General features: G+C 37.5%; 1 protein-coding gene across 1 annotated transcript in view; it reads right to left on the bottom strand.

The window, feature by feature from the left end:
• Nucleotides 1–12,299: 12,299 nt before the first annotated feature.
• LOC150084705 (constitutive coactivator of peroxisome proliferator-activated receptor gamma-like) overlaps nucleotides 12,300–19,180 on the bottom strand; it is an 81,064-nt gene continuing 74,183 nt past the window's right edge. The window contains exon 5 of the mRNA XM_090375438.1: nucleotides 12,300–12,460. Coding sequence (XP_090231564.1) covers nucleotides 12,371–12,460 — 90 coding nt within the window. The 3' untranslated portion in view covers nucleotides 12,300–12,370. The remainder of the gene's footprint in view (nucleotides 12,461–19,180) is intronic.

Below are 19,180 nucleotides of genomic sequence, written 5' to 3'. Positions count from 1 at the left end.
ATGTGATTTTTTGAAATAGATATATTTATGAACGAAAAATTGAAAAATGTTCTGGAATTGTGAGATTTCAAATGGTTATGGAGTCTTGCCTTTTTAACAGATATATGTGAGCACCTGAATTTTCTTAATATGAAACTATAAGGATGAGACAAACTTGGCAATGAATTGTATTATAATGTCAAAGCATTTGAAACAAAACTTTTCACATTTCCATATTGCGATAATTTATCTAAAAATATGCCTAGTTGTAATTTTTCCACTGAAAATTTTGCAGATAGATTTTCTGATTTTAAAAATAATTCAAAGGTGTTTGAACTTTTTCAAAATCCATTTGACATACCCATCAATGATGTTGATGAGAATTTACAATTAGAGTTAGTAGATCTTCAATCTAATGATGTACTGAAGACAATATTTAAAAATGAAAATTAAATTCTGCCAGACAGGTTATCTCAATTTTCGGAAGAACATGCATATGTAAAATCAAAAATATGATCAACGTCTAACTGATCCGCATTTACATGACTTTTTAAGAATTGGAACTAGTACTTTAAAACCCAATATTATGAAACTTAGTCACACTCTACAACCATATTCATCGCATTAGTTATAATTTTGTTGTATTGCTAACTGTATTTTTGTGATTAGTACAATAAAAAAAGTTATAATTAATAATGAGTAGTCTTCTAGTAAGTAATAATTAAAATTTGATATAAACAAACTGGTATATTTTATATTACATATTCATCGATTTATTTTTGAATCTATAGATATAGGTAGGTATAAAATTTGTTTCTCTGCATAACTTTATTGTTATGCAGAGAATGTAGCTTTCGGTAATTAATAATTATCTCCGGCCCACCTCTCAAAATTTGGGAAACCCTGGTATAAACAGTTCAAATATGGAACAACTTCAATGCATGATGAAGAAATCCTAGGATGCCTAGCAAGTGCCATAACCGAAAGTATTGTAAAAATTGAGACATTAATCCTCAAAATTGCCGTATTAGCATCATAGAATTAGCTTCAGAACTTCACACTGGTGTGGAGAACATCATCCATCAACAGTTGCAAATGAGTAGTCTGCTAGAGGGGGGTTCCCAGACTTCTAACTCCTTACCTGAAGCAGGAAAGGCACAATGTGCATGTGAAATGTTGTCGATGTGCCAGGATTTTTTTTCACAGCTTGTCACCTTGGACCCATCACTATGATCCTGAAACTAAACAAATGACAAAACAATGGAAGCACACAGAATCACCCCACCACACACACACACACATACAAAAAGGCAACCAAGTGCTGACAAAGTTGATGCTTTTTTTGATGAAGTTGATGAATTTTTTTTGCATGGTGTACTACTCTTTACAGTTGAAGCTCTTTATAGCGACCCTCTTTTTAACTTCCCAACACGTTAAACGTCCGATGTGGTTGGTTCTCACCAGTTTCTCATTAACCTAATGCTATAACATAACATTATAAGAAGTAGTCCTTTCAAGGGTAAGAATAGGACATACTTATCTGACCCACATCTATTTACTCACAGGGAATGACCTGCCACAGTGTCCACTTTGTAATATAAATCTGAGTATAAAACACATTCTCATTGACTGCCCTTTCTATGAACAAGACAGAACTTCAACCCTGCTATCACTGGTTAATCTTCGTAGACCGATAACTTTAGAGAATCTCATTGGAGATGATGCAGATATTTCCGAATTTTTAACTTCTTAAAGCAAACTGGACTTTTTAATCAACTCTGAATTTATGAAACTTTCTCATTTCTTTTTATATAATAAATGAATAGGCGTATTATAGCCAAAGTAGCTTATGCGCCATCAAACTCCCATATCAACAACATAACATTATAACAGTTGTTAATGGCATTGGAAATAAAAGGATTTCCTTATAATGACCATAAATTTCTACCTCTTAACCTGAGTTTTTACTTTTTTATTATATTTGCATATAAAAATGACAGAACACTTCAAATATATTGAAGTAACTGACAAGCTTGCAGCCTAATTGTGAGAAATCATTTAAGATTTCCCACACTCTTTTCACATTTCATTATTGAAATTCATTATTGTGCCATGCACAATAATGAAATGAACATCGGCTAGAAGTTCATTTCATTAGTTTGAGTGTATGTTTATTGGTATAACTCCAAGAGTGTAATAGCTTTGTCAATTGCAAATAAAATTTGGATTTTGCAAGCTGTAGGTGTGCATTCTAAGACTGATATTAGCACAGCCTAGCTGCAAAAGTGAAATAACTGCTTTGCACACCTTCATAATTCTCTTTTAAAACATGCTCTACCATTGAAACAGCATGTTTTAAAGTAAATTCTAAATTCTCTTGTAGCTATGTAGCCTATGTAGTGAAATATCCAATTTAATCTTACTGCACTCTACAATCATAATTTTCTTGTGTAATACTGTCGTACATATATACATTGTGTTCAAGCATTTACTTTTTGTTGCTGATTTTATGAATGATCGATATAATGCCATTTCAATGTTATAACAGTTTTTCTCATTTCCCTGCACGTTCATCGCATGCTGTAGTGAGGGTTTCAAATATTGTGCATCCTGCTTATTCTCCTGACCTTGCACCCTTGGATTTCTTCCTCTTTCCTCCCCTGAAGTCCTTTCTTGGGAAACACTCTGCTAGTGATGATGAGATGATTGCCAATTTGTGATTTGAAGAACACTCAGAGAACTTCCACAAAACTGACAAAGCAAAAATGTGTAATTTTGTCTGGTGACAATGTTGAAAAGTGTAATGCATGGTGTTTGTTTTTACCTTCTGGAACAATAACTTCTGAGTGAATACAAATCTTTTTTGAACCCCCCCCCTCATCCTATAGAATTTGGTGTTGGTAACTTCATCAGCATAGAATAGATTCCACTGCATAGAATTTAAAAATTGTTTGAGACCATTATAATCACCTTTATGAAAGTAAAAGTCCTTCCCTTTGCCCTTGGCAATAATAATTACATCTTTAAATAAATCCTACATCAATACACTGTGTTCACTGTCATCTAGTGAGTCTTGTCTGCAGCTTCTGATAATCAGACCATTATTGCTTTCTCTTGTTTTATTTCTATGTTAGAGAAGCAACAAGAGACGTGCCAGTGTAGAAAACAATCATCCAATCCACCAGTTCCAGTCAATATCAAGAAAATTAGTTCCCCATTATAAGACATTCTGATTTACTGGCTCACTCTATCTGTCTATACAGTTTTTCATTATACACATCAAATCATTAGGCCTGTAACTCGCTCCTACTCTCTCATTTTCCTAGTGCTTATGTCACGCCAGACTAACTCAACATTGCACTACCTTAGATTTAACAAGCTTCTTAACTAAGAGCATAACCCTTCCTCTGTACATATTGTATTCCCCATATTCAAATTCTGAATCCCTTATATCTGAGTGACACCATGTCTCTGACAACCCCACAATGGCTCCAACTCTGCTCTTGGAGACCTTATTGCCTCCCACCTGCTTCACATAGTGAACTAGGTCTGTTGGCTCATTCGATAACACACCATTCACGTGGTGTGAATAACAGCCTTGGTCACCACCCTTTTATCAGAACCATTGAACTTCCCTTGCCTCATTTTTCAGGTGAGACATACTAAATGGGATATCGTTGAGCATCTACAAAAAAAGATGTGCAGTGTATTGTCACTGCACAATTATATCTACTACCTGCAAATGAAAGACCTGGCAGGCAGCTCAGTTAACTGCCCTTATGACTGGTATGCATTGAGCCTGCAAAGACTACCAGAAAGCCAAATCTCACCATCTACCAGAGGCAAGGACTTAAATTCACATTCACCGACCTCAGAGAACAATTCATTTCTAGAAATTTGTGCTCAAACAAAACTGGCAAACACAGGTAGCAACTAAAGACTCTTGGAATCTTATTTATTATTATTATTAGCCATATGGTGCACCAGCTAAAAAAAAAAAAAAAATTCCCAAGTTACCCAAGAGAGAGAAGAATCACCAAGAAAAAGAATGATGATGATAGCCAGTTCAGGACCCCAGGTTTATAAGTTAGTAAAGAGCTAAAAGGTCCATTGTACTTCAGTAACTTTTATTGTGTGTTGTACTGCTTATTTATTGCACCATAAGATTTGCTTACAGTGGGGCCCCATGACTGCCAACCTCAAAATATTGAAATGTGGCAGCAATTTAAAACAAAAAGCTAAAAGACAATTTACTTACATTAAAACAGCTTAGGCAAAAACTGGACAGGGTTTTTCAGTCACTTTAGTTGTGTTCATGAACAAGCTAACTCAAATACAAATAAGATAGGACTTTAAGCAACCACCATGGAATCAGGAACATTTTTCATGCATATGCTTGTACAACCAATAATCTGAAAGCAAATAGACACCTCACATTTATACAATTTTGGTGTAACTTCATTTCTAGGGTCTTAGAAACTAATAATTTGGTGATATTATGCTGTATGTTCATCACTTTGATACTATTGAAAGTGAATAAATGATTATGCATAATGGTGTGATGGGCAAAGTTCTGGGGTGATTAGCTGAAAATGACAGCACATGACAGTAAGACGAAACAAATGGCCCTCAGTCCCCAGCAGCTTTCACTTCCCCTCTTACAGCAGCGAGAGGAAGCAGGGGGTGCTAAGAATCGGGGTATGACCAGGCTACCATGCACGGAAACTGAACTGGCCCGTTACAATGTAAGATCGCTCATTGCTGAAGACAGGATACTAGAGCTGGAATATCATCAGTTTGGCTGAATCATTAGAAGAAGAAATGAATCACTTATAAGTTTATCAAGTGGAAATCTGCTATACACCAATGGAAACACTGAAAGGAGTGAAGGTGGAGTTGACTTTCTAGTCCATAAAGATATACAAAACAACATTTTGGAATTCAAAAGTACATCACCAAGGGTGTCAAGACTACTACTCAGGATTTCTAAGATGTATAAGATAAAGGTTATAATAATTTATGCACCAACATCGAGCCATGATGATGAAGAGGTTGAAGAAATGTACACCGAAATTGAGTATTCTAGATGAACAGAAAACTCACTAAACTATCATGGGGGACTTCAATGCTTAAGGTTGAAAAGAGAAAAAATAGTGCAGAAAGGGGAATTATAGGAAATTTTGGAATTGGTAAAAGAATGAAAGACTTGTGGAATTTGCAGAATCTTGAGGAATGCAACAATGAACACCCTTTACAAGAAAAGGGTGAACAGAAAGTGGACATGGAAGAGTACAAATGGATTAACAACTAATCAAATTGACTTCATCCTCACTAACAGAAAATATATTGTGAATGATGTTACTGTCCTGAACAAGGTAAATGTTGGAAGTGAACACAGAATGGTAAGATGCACACTTGACATAGATGTAAGAAAAGAAAGGAAAAAAACTGACTCGAGTAAATAATATGAAGGTCTTTGAGATAACAGAAGAGAAGAAAAAGCAGTATGTACTGGAACTTAAAACAAGTGAGCTTCTGCAGACTGCTCAGGACCAAGATATCGACGAGGAATATTACAGCTTTCTGAAAGTGATAAAACCCAAGAAACCTATAGATAAAAAGAAATTCAAAGAAGAAAAAATCAGTCAAGAAACACTTGTCATAATGAGCAAGAAAAACAGACAGGGAGAAAAATGAGTATACTGAGTTATGCAAAGCCATTAGAAAGAGACTCAGAGAGAACATAAGAAAATTTAACAAGAGAAAAGTAGAACAAGCATTAAGGGAAAACAAAAGGATTTAAATCAGCAGCCATGAGCAGTAATACAGAAAGACAAATCATACTGAAACTGAAGAATAGCGATGGTGTACTTATACAAAGGGTACTAGGAAAGTTTTGCAATACAGCTTTGTTTATTTAATTTTTTCAAAGTAATTTCCTCTACATTCAATACACCTCTCCATCCTCCGAAACCTATCTTTAAACCAGTTTGCCAAGTTTCACTAGGGAGTAAAGCACACTCGTTGTCCCAAGCCCGTAGATGGTCCTCATCACTGGAAAACCGCCTCCCTTTTAGCTTCATTTTCACATGCGGGAACAGTGCAAAGTCGCAGGGAGCAAGGTCTGGACTGTAGGGAGGGTGCTCGAGAAGTTTCAGTCCTGTCGTGGTCACATATTCGGTGCAGGCTTTGGCGCGGTAAGCTGGAGCATTATCGTGATGGAGGTACCAGGTGTCCATTCTTGACTTTGGCCGCAGGTTCTTCATAGATCCAATGACTTTAGGCAGGCATTGTTCAGTATACCACTTAGCTGTGACTGTCTTCTGCGTGTCCAAAACGACACGTTCCACAATTCCACTCGATTTGAAAAATACAGCTATCATTTTCTTCTTTACAGATTGGGATTTTCTGACAATTACGGGTGTGTCGTCATCATCAAAGACCCAAACTTTGTTTTGAGCCTTGGTCGGCAGATCGTAATAGTACAGCCAAGTCTCGTCACCTGTCACGATGTTGTTTACATACCGAGATTGTCCCTTATCAAACTTTTTTAACATCTCCCGGCCCCAAGTCACACGTCGTGTCATCTGCTCTTCAGTCAGTTGATGCGGCACCCAGAGAGAACAAAGTTTCTTCACGTGCAAATGATCTTGCAGAATCGAACGAATTGCTGGTGCATTTAGGCCCAAAGTATCCTCTATCTGTTGGTAGGTCACTCGCCTGTTTTCGTCAAGCATTTTCCTCACAGCAGTAACGTTTTCCTCCGTAACTGACGTTCGTGGCCTTCCCGGCCTCTCAGAATCCTCCAGAGTGAAATTTCCCCTTTGGAATTCTCTATACCACCTGAATATCGTTGTACGATGTGGACAATCATCATCTAGTGCAAGAGTCATTTCTTCTAAGCACTGGTCTATGGTTAAACCACGCACGAAATTATACCGCAAAACTGTCCTTATCTCATTTCGTGACCACGATGCCATCGCAAGCACTTTACACTCTCACTACTAATGAATAACTGAGCCCATCGACTTGGCGCGGCGGCTACTATGCACATATGAACATGTCTCAACATGCAGCAACAAGCAGCTTCCTGTGATTCATTGTTGCGTCATATTGCAAAACTTTCCTAGTACCCTTTGTACATAGCAGAGAAGGTATAAAGAGTTATAAAAGGAGCTAGGGCAGTGGTTTTCAACCTTTTTTTTAATAACGGCACCCCCTAAGAAATATATTTTGCAGCAACCCAACTTAATTTTCTGCCTGTTAGATCTGATTCTCTCTCTGTATGTGTATATATATATATATATATAATATTAAAAAATGTTATATAATAGTTATTACAATAATATAATTATAAAAATTATATTTCATTATGCAAATTATATATATCCAGTATATAATAATTTTATTCTTTACATAGAAGTACTAAGTAAACATCAATTATAGATCACCACAAAATTAAAAAGATACTGTACACCTTTTTATAATTAAATAAACATATAAATTAAAAAATAAATAAATAAGTTTAAGTAACTTAAACCCAAATTACGTGGCACCCCCGGAATGTTGTTGCGGCACCCCAGTTGAAAACCACAGAGCTAGGGAATGATGCCAGCAGTGGGGAAGATGGATCACAAATTAGTAACACATACAACATACCTGATATCCTTCCTGATGAGGTAGAACATGTGGTGAACAAAATGAAGAATCAGAAAGTCCCGGGGGGGGGGGGGGAGATACGAAGTTACTGTAGAGTTGTTAAAATTGGGAGGAAGAGACATGACACAAAAACTGGCAAGACTCTTCACAAAATGCATTAGAAAAGGTGTGGCACCTAAGGAGTGGAATAATGCAATCATAGTTTTGCTGCATAAGAAAGGAGATATCAGAAATTGGAAATTATAGCTTGTTATCCCGCATCTACAAGTTGTTCACAAGGGTCATTACTAACAGATTAGAAAGAATACTTGATGAGAATCAAGCGAAAGGGCAAAGCTGGCTTTAGGACAGGATTCTCAACTATGGATCACCTTCACGTAATGTCACAGCTAATGGAGAAAGCAAATGAATATAAAACACCATTATGCCTGGCATTTCTGGATTATGGAAAGGCATTTGACTCCATACAGCAAAAGGCAATGTTTCGGGCACTGGAAAGACAAGGCATAGATACCCCATATATTATGATTTTGAAGAAAATATATGAGAATGCTACCTCCTTTATTAGACTAGACAAAGACAGTAGGAAATTTAAAATTGAGAAAGGAGTTTGACAAAGAGACACAATATCTCCGAAATTGTTTACTGCTGCCCTTGAGGAAGCTTTCAGAAGATTAGACTGGTCACAGAAAGGAGTCAATGTGAATGGAGAGTACCTAAACCATTTACAATTTGCAGATGACATTGTGGTCATAAACCACGATCCCAAAGAATTAGAGGAAAATCTTAAATCAGTTATGTAGAGTTAGTAAGGATTTTGGACTAAAGATTAATATGGCTAAAACAAAAGTAGTGATGAACAAATATGCCACAGAAAGGGATATAATGATTGAAGGAGCAGTAATTGAAAAGGTGGAGTCATATATTTATCTGGGACAAGTCATTGGCTGTAATAATGATATGTGGATGGAAGTCAAGAGAAGAATAAATTTTGGATGGATAGCATTCAAGAAATATAGTCACATACTGAGGAGCAATATCCCAATTTGTCTGAAACTTAAAATAATGAACCAATGTATACTCCCCCACCATGATATGGAAGTGAAAACTTGGGCACTCACCAAAAGAATAGAAGAGAAGCTGAGAACTGCACAGCGAAGAATGGAACAAATTATATTGGGAATCAGACTGTTAGATAAGAAGAGAAACGTGGATTAGGCAGCAAACTCAAGTAAAGGAGATTCTTATCAAAACTAAAGGACTAAAATGGTCTTGGGCAGGACACACAGCTCGAAGACATGATGACAGATGGACTAAGAAAATAACAGAATGGTACCAAGAGGAGCTAAGAGAAAACCTGGAAGACAACAACAGAGATGGACAGATGAAATTCATGAGTTTGTGAGTAGTAAATGGATGGCCATTGCACAAAACACAAGGAACTGGAAAGTTGCAGGACAGGCCTTCATCCTGCAGTGGATTGTAAATGGCTGATGATGATAGCTGAAAGTCAAGTTTACTCTCTGTTCAAGGGTACATCCAGTGAATCCTGATGCAACGAATCAAACAGCATAAGATGTGCTATAAATGAGACTGTCATTTATGACAGTCTCATTTTCTTTTTCAATTGCAATCTTTTTCAATTTTTTGCAATTAGAACTGTTCCCACTTCTCGACTGGTTTTATAATGCATCTCCCAGTAAAGCAAACCTTGAGAAGCTGAGCCAACTGCAAAGTTCCCAAGGCATAGGACACAATTTTCTGAAAAATGAATCTTCCATTATCATGGCAAAAGACTTCAGATGTGAATCAATTGAGGAATTCATCTTTGAACATAACTTTAAGGTCATAAAAATCAATTAACTCCCTGTATCAAACTCTAACAGGGAGCTAAGTGATTTTGTAATAACTGAGAGCAAAGTGGAGGAGAAATTGTTGAAGTTAAACATAAGGAAGGCACCTGGGTGGATGGGATCTTTCCAGTTATATTAAAGGAGGCAGAAAAAGAAGTAAGCAAACCCTTGGCCATAATTATGAAAGCTTTGGACTCAGTGGAGATCCCCATGGACTTGAGGTGTGCAATTATATCACCAATTCACAAAGGGGGTTCAAAAAGGTGACACAAGTAACTATAGAGCTGTTTAACCTGTGTTCTGGGGGAAACAATGGAGTCACTGGTTAAAGAAGCATTGCAGGATCATCTAGACAAGACTGCAGTAGTAGTTAAGACACAGCATGGGTTTGTTAAAGGAGGTCTTTGTCTGACCAATTTGATTGGATACTATGATATAGTCACAAAGGAACTGAATGCCAAAAATAATTTTGATATAATATACTTGGATTTCAGGAAAGCTTTTGATACTGTTGCATATGGAAGACTGCTGTACAAATTGGAGAGGTATGGTATTAAGGGTAAGTTGCTACAATGGATAAAGGGATGGGTGAGTGGGAGACGACAGAGAGTGGTAATCAATGGACACTGCTCTTCGTAGACAAATCTTATTAGTGCAGTTCCCCAGGGTTCGGTGCTGGGCCTATTGTTGTTTTGTGTATTCATCAATGATATTGATGAATACCAGGATTAATGTCCAAGTTTGGATATTGAGATGATACAAAGGTTGGTAGGGTTGGTAAAGACAGTATGCTATTCCAACTGGATCTAGATAAGTTGGGCAAATGGGCTGAGAAGTGGCAACTGAAGTTTAACATTGACAAATGCAAAGTACTGCATATGGGTAGCAATAACCCAAGAGAAATATACCAACTGTGTGGTATGACATTCAGGGAAGTGGAAAGTCAAAAAGACCTGGGGTAATTGTGCAGTCAAATATGAAGTTTGCTGAGCAGGGCAGGTCATGGAGTCTTGTGAATGATATATAGGAATTTTGCTAGCAGGGACAGGAAGATGATTATCCCATTATATAAGGCAATGATCAGGCCACACCTAAAGTACTGTGTACAGGTCTGGAGGCCTCATTTTAGGAAGGAAGTAGAGTTGTTAAAACGAGTACAAAGAAGGGCAACAAGATTTGTGAGGGGAACAAAGGGGTGCTCTTACCAAGAAATGCTTAAGTTCTGCAAATTGCAGCACCTGGAAAGTAGGTTGATCTGATTGAGGTGAATAAGGCCTTGAATGGTGAATGCTGATGGGATTTTTCCTCTTGCTCAGATTAAGAACCTGAGGAGGCATAGATTCAAACTGAGGAAAGACATTTAGAATAGATGTGCGGAAATTTGCCTTTCGCCAGTGGGTAGTTGATTGGCGGAACTACCAGTGGGTAGTTCCGTCAATCAACTACCAACTTCCATCTTTTGTTGTGGAAGTTGATAGCCTAAATAAATTTAAGGCTGAGCTGGACAGGCACTTGGAATGACTGTTGGAGTGAAATGGGAGGGTTGTTGTTGGCTGATGCTGCCTAAGCTTGCTTTCTTGCATTGTATGCCTCTGTTAATGCTAATCACTCTGAACAACCCTTCCCACTTTCAACACTGTAAATGAGCCCCTGCCAATATACACTATGCCTAGATTTCAAATCAAAACTGCCTTGTTGTCAAATCTTTGTTTATAAACAAAGATCTAAGAACACTACCAACAAAAGACCAACTTAACTTCATAGAAGGAACAACTGACAAATGGTTGCCAGGCTACCATGAAATGGTGAAAGTATATATTGAATTCGGTCATCTGATGAGTACAGAAACCAGTTTATGCCAACAAGTCCACAAAGCAAAAGATCCACGTGGACAGAGAATAAGATAAATTGCCTAAAAAAGAAATAAGAAAGAAATGATCATTAGAAAAGAAATTTAGGCAAAGACTGACCAAAACAACTGGCATCTTTTTGTATAAAATAACATACAATAGAATCAAGCCAAAGTAGAAATTATACTGTCTCCTTAGGCATCATCCCTTCAGGTGACAAATCACCAAAAGGTGAAGAATAAGCGCAGATCACAAGGCAGAACAAACAATTTATATGAACTACTGAAGCAGAATTCAATCCAGGTAAACTAAAATATGCTGTCAAGAAATCTAAATCCAGAAAATACCACACCCTCAATCTGACTGAGACATGTGATACAAGAATTTTTACAACTGAAAACCAGGAGACCTGCTTAACCTATGCAACACAGCTTCAAGAGGGTCTTCCGTCTTGAAGCTGTGTTGCATAACTCTGTTATTCTTCAGTTGTGGTGCAGGCCAGGGTAAAATGCAGTGATAGTGTTTGTGTTGTTAGTAAATGTTTGTTAAAGTAATGTAGGCTATTATTAACTTTGTATAATTACATTTGCTGTACCACTTGGTCACGCTTCCTTTTACCATAATTCCTAATCCACTCAGTGCCCAGCCTATTCATTCTACATTGCATCCCCTTGCTACTAGCTTACTGATATTTTTCAGCTAATACAGTTGCCAGTTGATCTGTGGGATAAGGAAATGGTATCAGACCTATAATCAACAATATTCCAACAGGTATCTCTCCAAATGGATGGCATGTGGACATGTCCACAGAATTTCCAAAAGGAGACCATTTCCTTAGACGAATGTTAAGTGAAGCTCTTGCAAAGATTTTTTTAAATAAAAATAATTGTAAAGTTAGTTCCAGTGTTGTAAAAAAAGAAAGTGAAACAGATTTCTTTTTTTTTTTTTATTGGTTGACTGAAAATACTATGTACAAAGCCTTATTTCAGAACTTTTTCATATTAAAACAAATGGATAAACATCTAACCACTAGGGTCTAGCTCCCACAGCTCCTGATTCCAGAATTGTTCCTTTTGTTGTTAATGCATAAAGTATTTCAAACCTTTGGATAGCTGAAGCCTGAAAAAAACAAAAAAAAAAATACATTCATTAATTTTTACATTTTGTTGTACTATTTGCATACCTTTATATATAAACGAACAAGTGCTGAAAATGTTGTGCAGGAATGGAGTACCATGCAGACGTGAGTGTGTCACGCAGTTCCTTGAGATTCAACCTCCGTCGAATCTCAAGGAAATGGGCTGTTTGCCTGCAGCAAACAGCTCATCCCAAAGATGTTTAGTAGGATTGAGATCAGTGGACTGAGCAAGCCACTGCAGCAAAGAACCGTTCCATAGTGATACTGCTGCATTATCCTGCTGGGAGTAACCATCTGACTGAGGATAAAGTGTCAACATGAACGGATGCACTTGGTCATCAATGATGTTTAGGTACAATGTGACATTCTGATGGGTATCAATGGACCAACGTGTGCCAAGAAAACATTTCCCCACCACCTTGCACAGTAGTCGTCAAACATGGCGGCGCCTCCGTAGCCAGGTGGGAAGGAGCAGCAGTGCGTAGCACACGCTTCTTGATTAGACCGGGGTTCGAGCCCGTCACCACCAAATACGAAGGACGCGGAAAGGTCAGGGAATGACCACCGCATATCCCGGAGCAATATGGCCTTAGTTGCTAATGCTCCTAAAAACCAAACAACAACATCAGACATGGCGGGTCCATGGATTCATGTTGTTTTCGCCAAATTCTGAGCCCTCCATCAATAAATATATTTTGCACCAAGAACTTCGCCTCATCAGACCAAGCAACTGTTTTCCAATCCTCGATAGTTCAGTGCCGGTGGTGTTGTGCTCACAAGAGGCATGTTCTCTTAGTAGGTGGTAGATGACTTTCATCAACCGGTGAAATACCACCACTTTGCTTATTGGAGGCTTGAAGTGGTGAAACCCATGTTTAGTCTCTAGAGCAAAGTTTCTGGCATTCCCCTACCCCCATACTTCTCCTTCAACCCATGCACTGTACTAAGTACTATAGGTTTTGATACCTTTCGTGTTTGGGGTTTTCATAAAAAAAAAAAAAAAAATTCTTCATTGATAACAAAGGTGGCTGTTGTAGCCCATTCACGACAAAGTGCAACTAGTGTCTGTTGCGATATTTTGTTCTGCGCACCAAGGTTCTATTCTAATATGATGTACGACATTGTGGCCCGTCTGTTTGCTTGCACAATTCGAGCCATCCTCTGACCTCTTTGGTCAACAAACAAACAATTTTCTTCCACAGGAGTGTCCTTGAGAGGATGTTTTCTGTTTGTTGCATCATTCTTAATAGACCCTTGAAATTGTGTGTGAAAAGTTAAGGAGAACTGCCGTTTCAGAGATGCTTTATCCAGCACGTCTTGCACCTACTACATTCTATGTTCAAAGTCTGTTAGATCACTCCTTTTCCCCATTCTTGCTACGGTTTGTACGCTTAACTGATACTAGAAAGGCTGTTCTGCTGAATTTATATCCACAACTGTGGTCGTGTGACTTGCAACGTTGTGGGGCAGCCATTTGTGTGCACCGAAGAGGTGTCCCTAATAAAGTGGTAGCACAGTGTATATTCACACAATGATGCTCGTTTTGTCCATTTCCTGGTTTAAAAAAAATATTATGGAGGTCCTAAAGTCTTGAAACTGTATTAGACATGTAGGACACAATTTGTATAGTCGAGACCTGCTAATTTTCGTAAAATCGAACAAATGCTAATAATTTATAGCGATTTTTCCTTGTAGTGGATTCTGTGTACTCATTTCAAATTTAAAACCACGTTTGTAAATTTTTTACCAAATATAAGCTAGTTTTGGAATATTAAATTTTGGAAGTATATTTTAAGGAAGAAAAATTTTCTTACCTGAGATTTTTTTTTTTCAGGAATGACTGCATCCAGGTGAGATGAGATGTAAAATTGAATGGTATTGAAATTGCATATATCTAGTAGGACCTCTGCTAACCGGGAAGGGTAGTCACGCACCCGAATTTCTGAGTGAAACCTTTCTTTTCCTTCTTTCTTCACTCTTTTTTTTCTTTTCCCTTCCCACCAAAAAAACTTTAAGCTGCTTTAAATCTATTTCAAATTCCCAAACTATTAGTGTAATGCGATGGGGGCAGGAAAATTTTCCTTCTATCATCTACTCAAACATCCCCACCATACTTTTGGAATATGGCAATGGAACATGCCCGGGCTATAAAAGGTGGCCTACAACACATGTTCACCCTCCTTTAAAGATGGTATTAATGAAAAGCCCCCATCAGGCTTTAGGACAAAAGTTTGCTTTTATTCCTTCGTCCTCCTACTAGACATATGGGATTTCGATACCATTCAAATTTACATCTCACCCGGATGCAGCCGTTTCTGAAAAAAATCTCAGGTAAGAAAATTTTTCTTCTTTAAAATATATTTCCAAAAATAGCCTATACTATTTGTTAAAAAATTCACAAAGTTGATTTTAAATTCAAAATGAGAACACAGATCCACTACAAGGAAAATATCATAATAAATTATTAGCAGTTGTCTGATTTTACGAAAATTAGTGGGTCTTGACTACACAAGTTGCATGTCCAAGATTTGTTCGTTTCCTTGAAAAAATGCAGTGAAATAGGAGGGATGTTCAATAAATTATCTACCTACCTGTGAAAGATATGAGATAGAGGCAAAAATCTTTTTTTTTTTTTTTTTGTGTTTAATGTAACTACCCTGAACTTCAATACACTTGTTCCATTTTGTTTGTGATGAGGAAATACCAGACAAATAAAAGAATGCTGAAACAGCAGATTTCAGTTCATTATCATCAACAAAGCGACATCCACTTACTTTTTCCTTGAGGTCGGGGCCAGATCTGAACTGTAAGGTGGATGGGTAAGTTCTCTAAAGTAGTCTCTCAATACAACAGCATGTAACCTGTGAAGTGGTGCATTGTCCAGAAGAAGCAGCACACCTCTGGCAAGTTTTCCACGTCATTTTTCCTTTGACGGGTTGTACAGTAGGGATGCATATGACTCCTCAGTGACTGTCTACTTGTGTTCCAAGTAGTGAATGAACAAAATTCCCCCAGCATCCCTAAAAAATAGTGGCCATAATCTTGCCAGCTAAAGATTATGTCCAAAATTTTTTGGGTTGGAGAGAACCTTTGTGTTTCCATTGCATTGATTCTCGCTTGGTCTCAGGATCCCAGTGATGAACCCATGTTTCATCACCCACAATTCTGGAGATGAAAGTTTCAGGGTCCCTTCCATAAAGTTCTAAATTCTCCTCAACACCATACCCTGAATTTCTGACCCATGAACGTGTGTCAGAAACCTGGAGACCCATCTTGCACTGACCTTAGCCATCCACCAATGTTCGTTGAGGATGGTTATAACTGTTCCCTCAGATATTTGGGATACCTTTAAATGTCTGTCATTCAGCATAGGGGTTTCCAGAGTTTGGCACATTTCTGGAGTAGTTGCCGTCACAGGCCTTTCTGGACATGAATCATCTTCAACGGACTCTCTACCCCCACTTGAATTGTTTTGACCAGAATTTCCCTGGTACTCTGAAGGTGTGCTGTTGCCATACACAGCCACCATCCTTTCATGAATGGCCTTTGTCCTGTTTCTTTCTTGATAACTGAATGATGCTCCAATTTCAGCAAACCATAATTTGATAGAGGTGTCTTCCTTCTTTCTATTACAGCAGCACAACCTAAAACCCATAGTGGGATCAAAATTAGTATGCCGCAAGTAGAGATATGTAGGAACATGATAAATCACTGAAATATAACTATGGGAAGTACCTTAGGTAGATAATTTATTGAACACCCCCCCTCATAACATGAAATTCACTTGTATCCAAAAGAAAAATTATAACCACCATAAAATCCGATATAGGAAGGAAAATGTATCTGATGGAATTCTATCATATATTTTTCACAAGAGTTGTACTACTCAATTACGTTGAGTTTGAAAAAGAAATACACCTTTAAGTTTCATGAATATAATGAAGATCATAAATATACTCAAAACTGAGTTGCATAATTCAAGCACTGATAGGGATTATGTTCAACCCCCTAACAGCCAAACACCTCTCGCAATGGGCCTCCATGCTGTTTAGAAGGATGATGAAGCTTGGATATTAAATCCTATTCCACCTATAATGGCAGATCTTAGAAACAGAGAGATCTGAATCATCCCAGTTCATCTCCTTAAAGTAACTCAGACAATGCTAAATCAGATTCAGATCTAGAGCTATCCTTCACATGAAGGAATTTGTTGACTAGTTGAACTAAATGTGTAAAAGCATAATTTTCCATGAAAATGGACACTAATGCCCTTCCATATTTGAATGTGATTCAAACTATTTTAAATATTAAAAAGTTCAAATTCAAGCCTGCAATGCCCCTGAAATTGTGCTGGCATGATAATGGTCCTTTTCTCTGAGAGTTACAAGTCAGAATCATAGTCTACACTCTTTGCAGATGAGAACACGTTGAATGTCAGTTTCGAAACCGCAACTTATCTGTAAAGGAAACACTAGCCCATTTGAAAATTCACAGAATATGACACCACAATTTCCTCTCCTGAAGCCATCTATATATAACATATGATCAAAAAGTCAAGACTGATTTTATCTTGAAACTGCAGCATCATAGCAAGTTGCAATTTGTCCTAATATGTTAAATGACTCATTAAAGACAGCAATATACAAATCACTTGTTTTTCTGTAATGTTGTGTCGGGCTTTACGGTACAAGAGCAACATGGCCATAATGCACCTATGGTAAAGTTTAATGCTCCGTGGGTTATTTTACCCCCCCCCCAATTTTGGATTGCAGTTGAAGTTTAGAGTGTGTTATCTCTTTAAAGAAAGTGAAGGTTTTGTCCACAGATCTGCTGAAAATCGGACAGAGTTTGTTGCTCAGTGTTGTAAATCAGGCATTATCTGTAATGATTCAAATATTTACAAGTGTGCACTGAATAGCTGTTTTGCATTTGTTTGTTCTACAGTAAGCATAGAGAACAGCTGAACGGATTGTAGTAAAGGTTATAGATATCAGTGGTTGTACATGAGGCATTTTTTGAAAGATTCATTATCATAAATAATTTTAAAAAAAAACCACGAAAGGTGATTTTCGTTTAGGATAAAATGTTAGCAAGTTAGCAATATTCAAATCCTGCATGCTTTATGGTGCACCAAATTTGGAAAAAAAAAAAAAATTAAAATGGAAGTACATAGTATCTAAAATTTTGAAAAAGAAGAGTACAGTAGAACCACTGGATCCAGTAACTAAATAAATTTAATACAGTAAGGAAGCTTTCGGGGTAACGGACCCCTTCCTCAGCAAGTATATACAGAAATGAAGCATAACATAAAATGTTAGGAAGGAAATAAGCAGTGCATTCAGTCTATAACATCTACCATATCCACTGGTTCAGATTGCTGTGAGAGCACGCACACAAATGTGAAAGTTTTCAATCACTACTATGTCAGATCAGGTGATTATTGTTGGTACCTGGTGCTTATGTGGAATGACTGGCAGCATTTGTAAAGCTTTAACACTACAGACTCCAAAATTGGGTGTAGTCTTGTTCCTCTACTGTGATTTAAAGCTTTGTGACAGCTAGATATGTTTAGGGACTCTAACCATAGGCAGTGATAGTAGTGTCAAGATTGGTTGATCACCTTGCTGTCGCTGCTGGTATTGCGGTTATGTTGAGTTGACCAGAAAGGTTCTGCAATTGCAGAGTCACCTAGGTGGATGGCCCTATCATGTTCCGTGAGGTGGTATGAATGTATAATTTATGACATCCCCAGAACACAGCTAATAGCACAGATTGCCCTCTTCCCAGTGTAGAAGAACATCTGTTCATAGAAGAGGAAAATTATAAAGCCTTTACATCCTTCACAGAGTGTATTCGAAATGCGCAGAACTATCCGAAGAATGGCAATTCAGCACCCCAGCAATTAAACAATAATGTATAGTTAAAATTGCCTATGTTCCCCACCACGCCCAGACAATGACTTAAAAACTGTCAGACAATGACTTAAAAACTGTCAAGATAGCAATATTCTGCATCCTGAGAGAAATCTGACATGACAACCCCCCCCCCAGTACTACCCTGCCATGTGTAGGAACATGGGGGCACCACACCAAATAAGTAACCATGTAGGGGAGGAAGATGTACAGGCAGCCAGGGAAGCAGATTAGCTGAAAAATGAGTAAGATGTAGAATGAATGAGAATGAATAGGCTGGCCATTGAGTGAACTAGGAATTATGGTAAAAGGGAATAAATGGCAGTTTTGGTGAAAGAAAGAGTGATGTAGTGTGAGAGAATGAGTGGAAAAGCAAATGTAATTGGCCGAAAGAATACAAAGTTAATAATAACTTACATTACTTTATATATATATATTAAACATTTACTGACCACACAAACACTATCACTGCATTCTACCCTGGCCTGCACTACAACTGAAGAATAACAGTAAGTTGAGGTACCCAGAGAGTGCAGTGTCAAAAGCAAGAGTCAAATAAATGAAATGAAAGCCAGAAGAATGAATGAGGGTGTAAATGTGAGAAAAAGAACACAAACCATAAATGCTACAGTTAAGTACACACTAACCCTAGTTTTAATTGGTATTTAAATTTACACTACACATCATGCATCCCCCCCCATGTGAAAAAAAGATGAATGAGCGAGTGAAAAAAATATATATAAATATAAAATGGGGAGAAAATATATTAAAATACAAGAAAAAAAGTAT

The sequence above is a fragment of the Mastigoproctus giganteus genome, chromosome 6, assembly GCF_048544385.1.
Source record: "Mastigoproctus giganteus isolate SK-2022 chromosome 6, ASM4854438v1, whole genome shotgun sequence".
Classification (NCBI taxonomy): domain Eukaryota; kingdom Metazoa; phylum Arthropoda; class Arachnida; order Uropygi; family Thelyphonidae; genus Mastigoproctus; species Mastigoproctus giganteus.
This window is presented reverse-complemented; position numbering and strand designations above follow the sequence as displayed.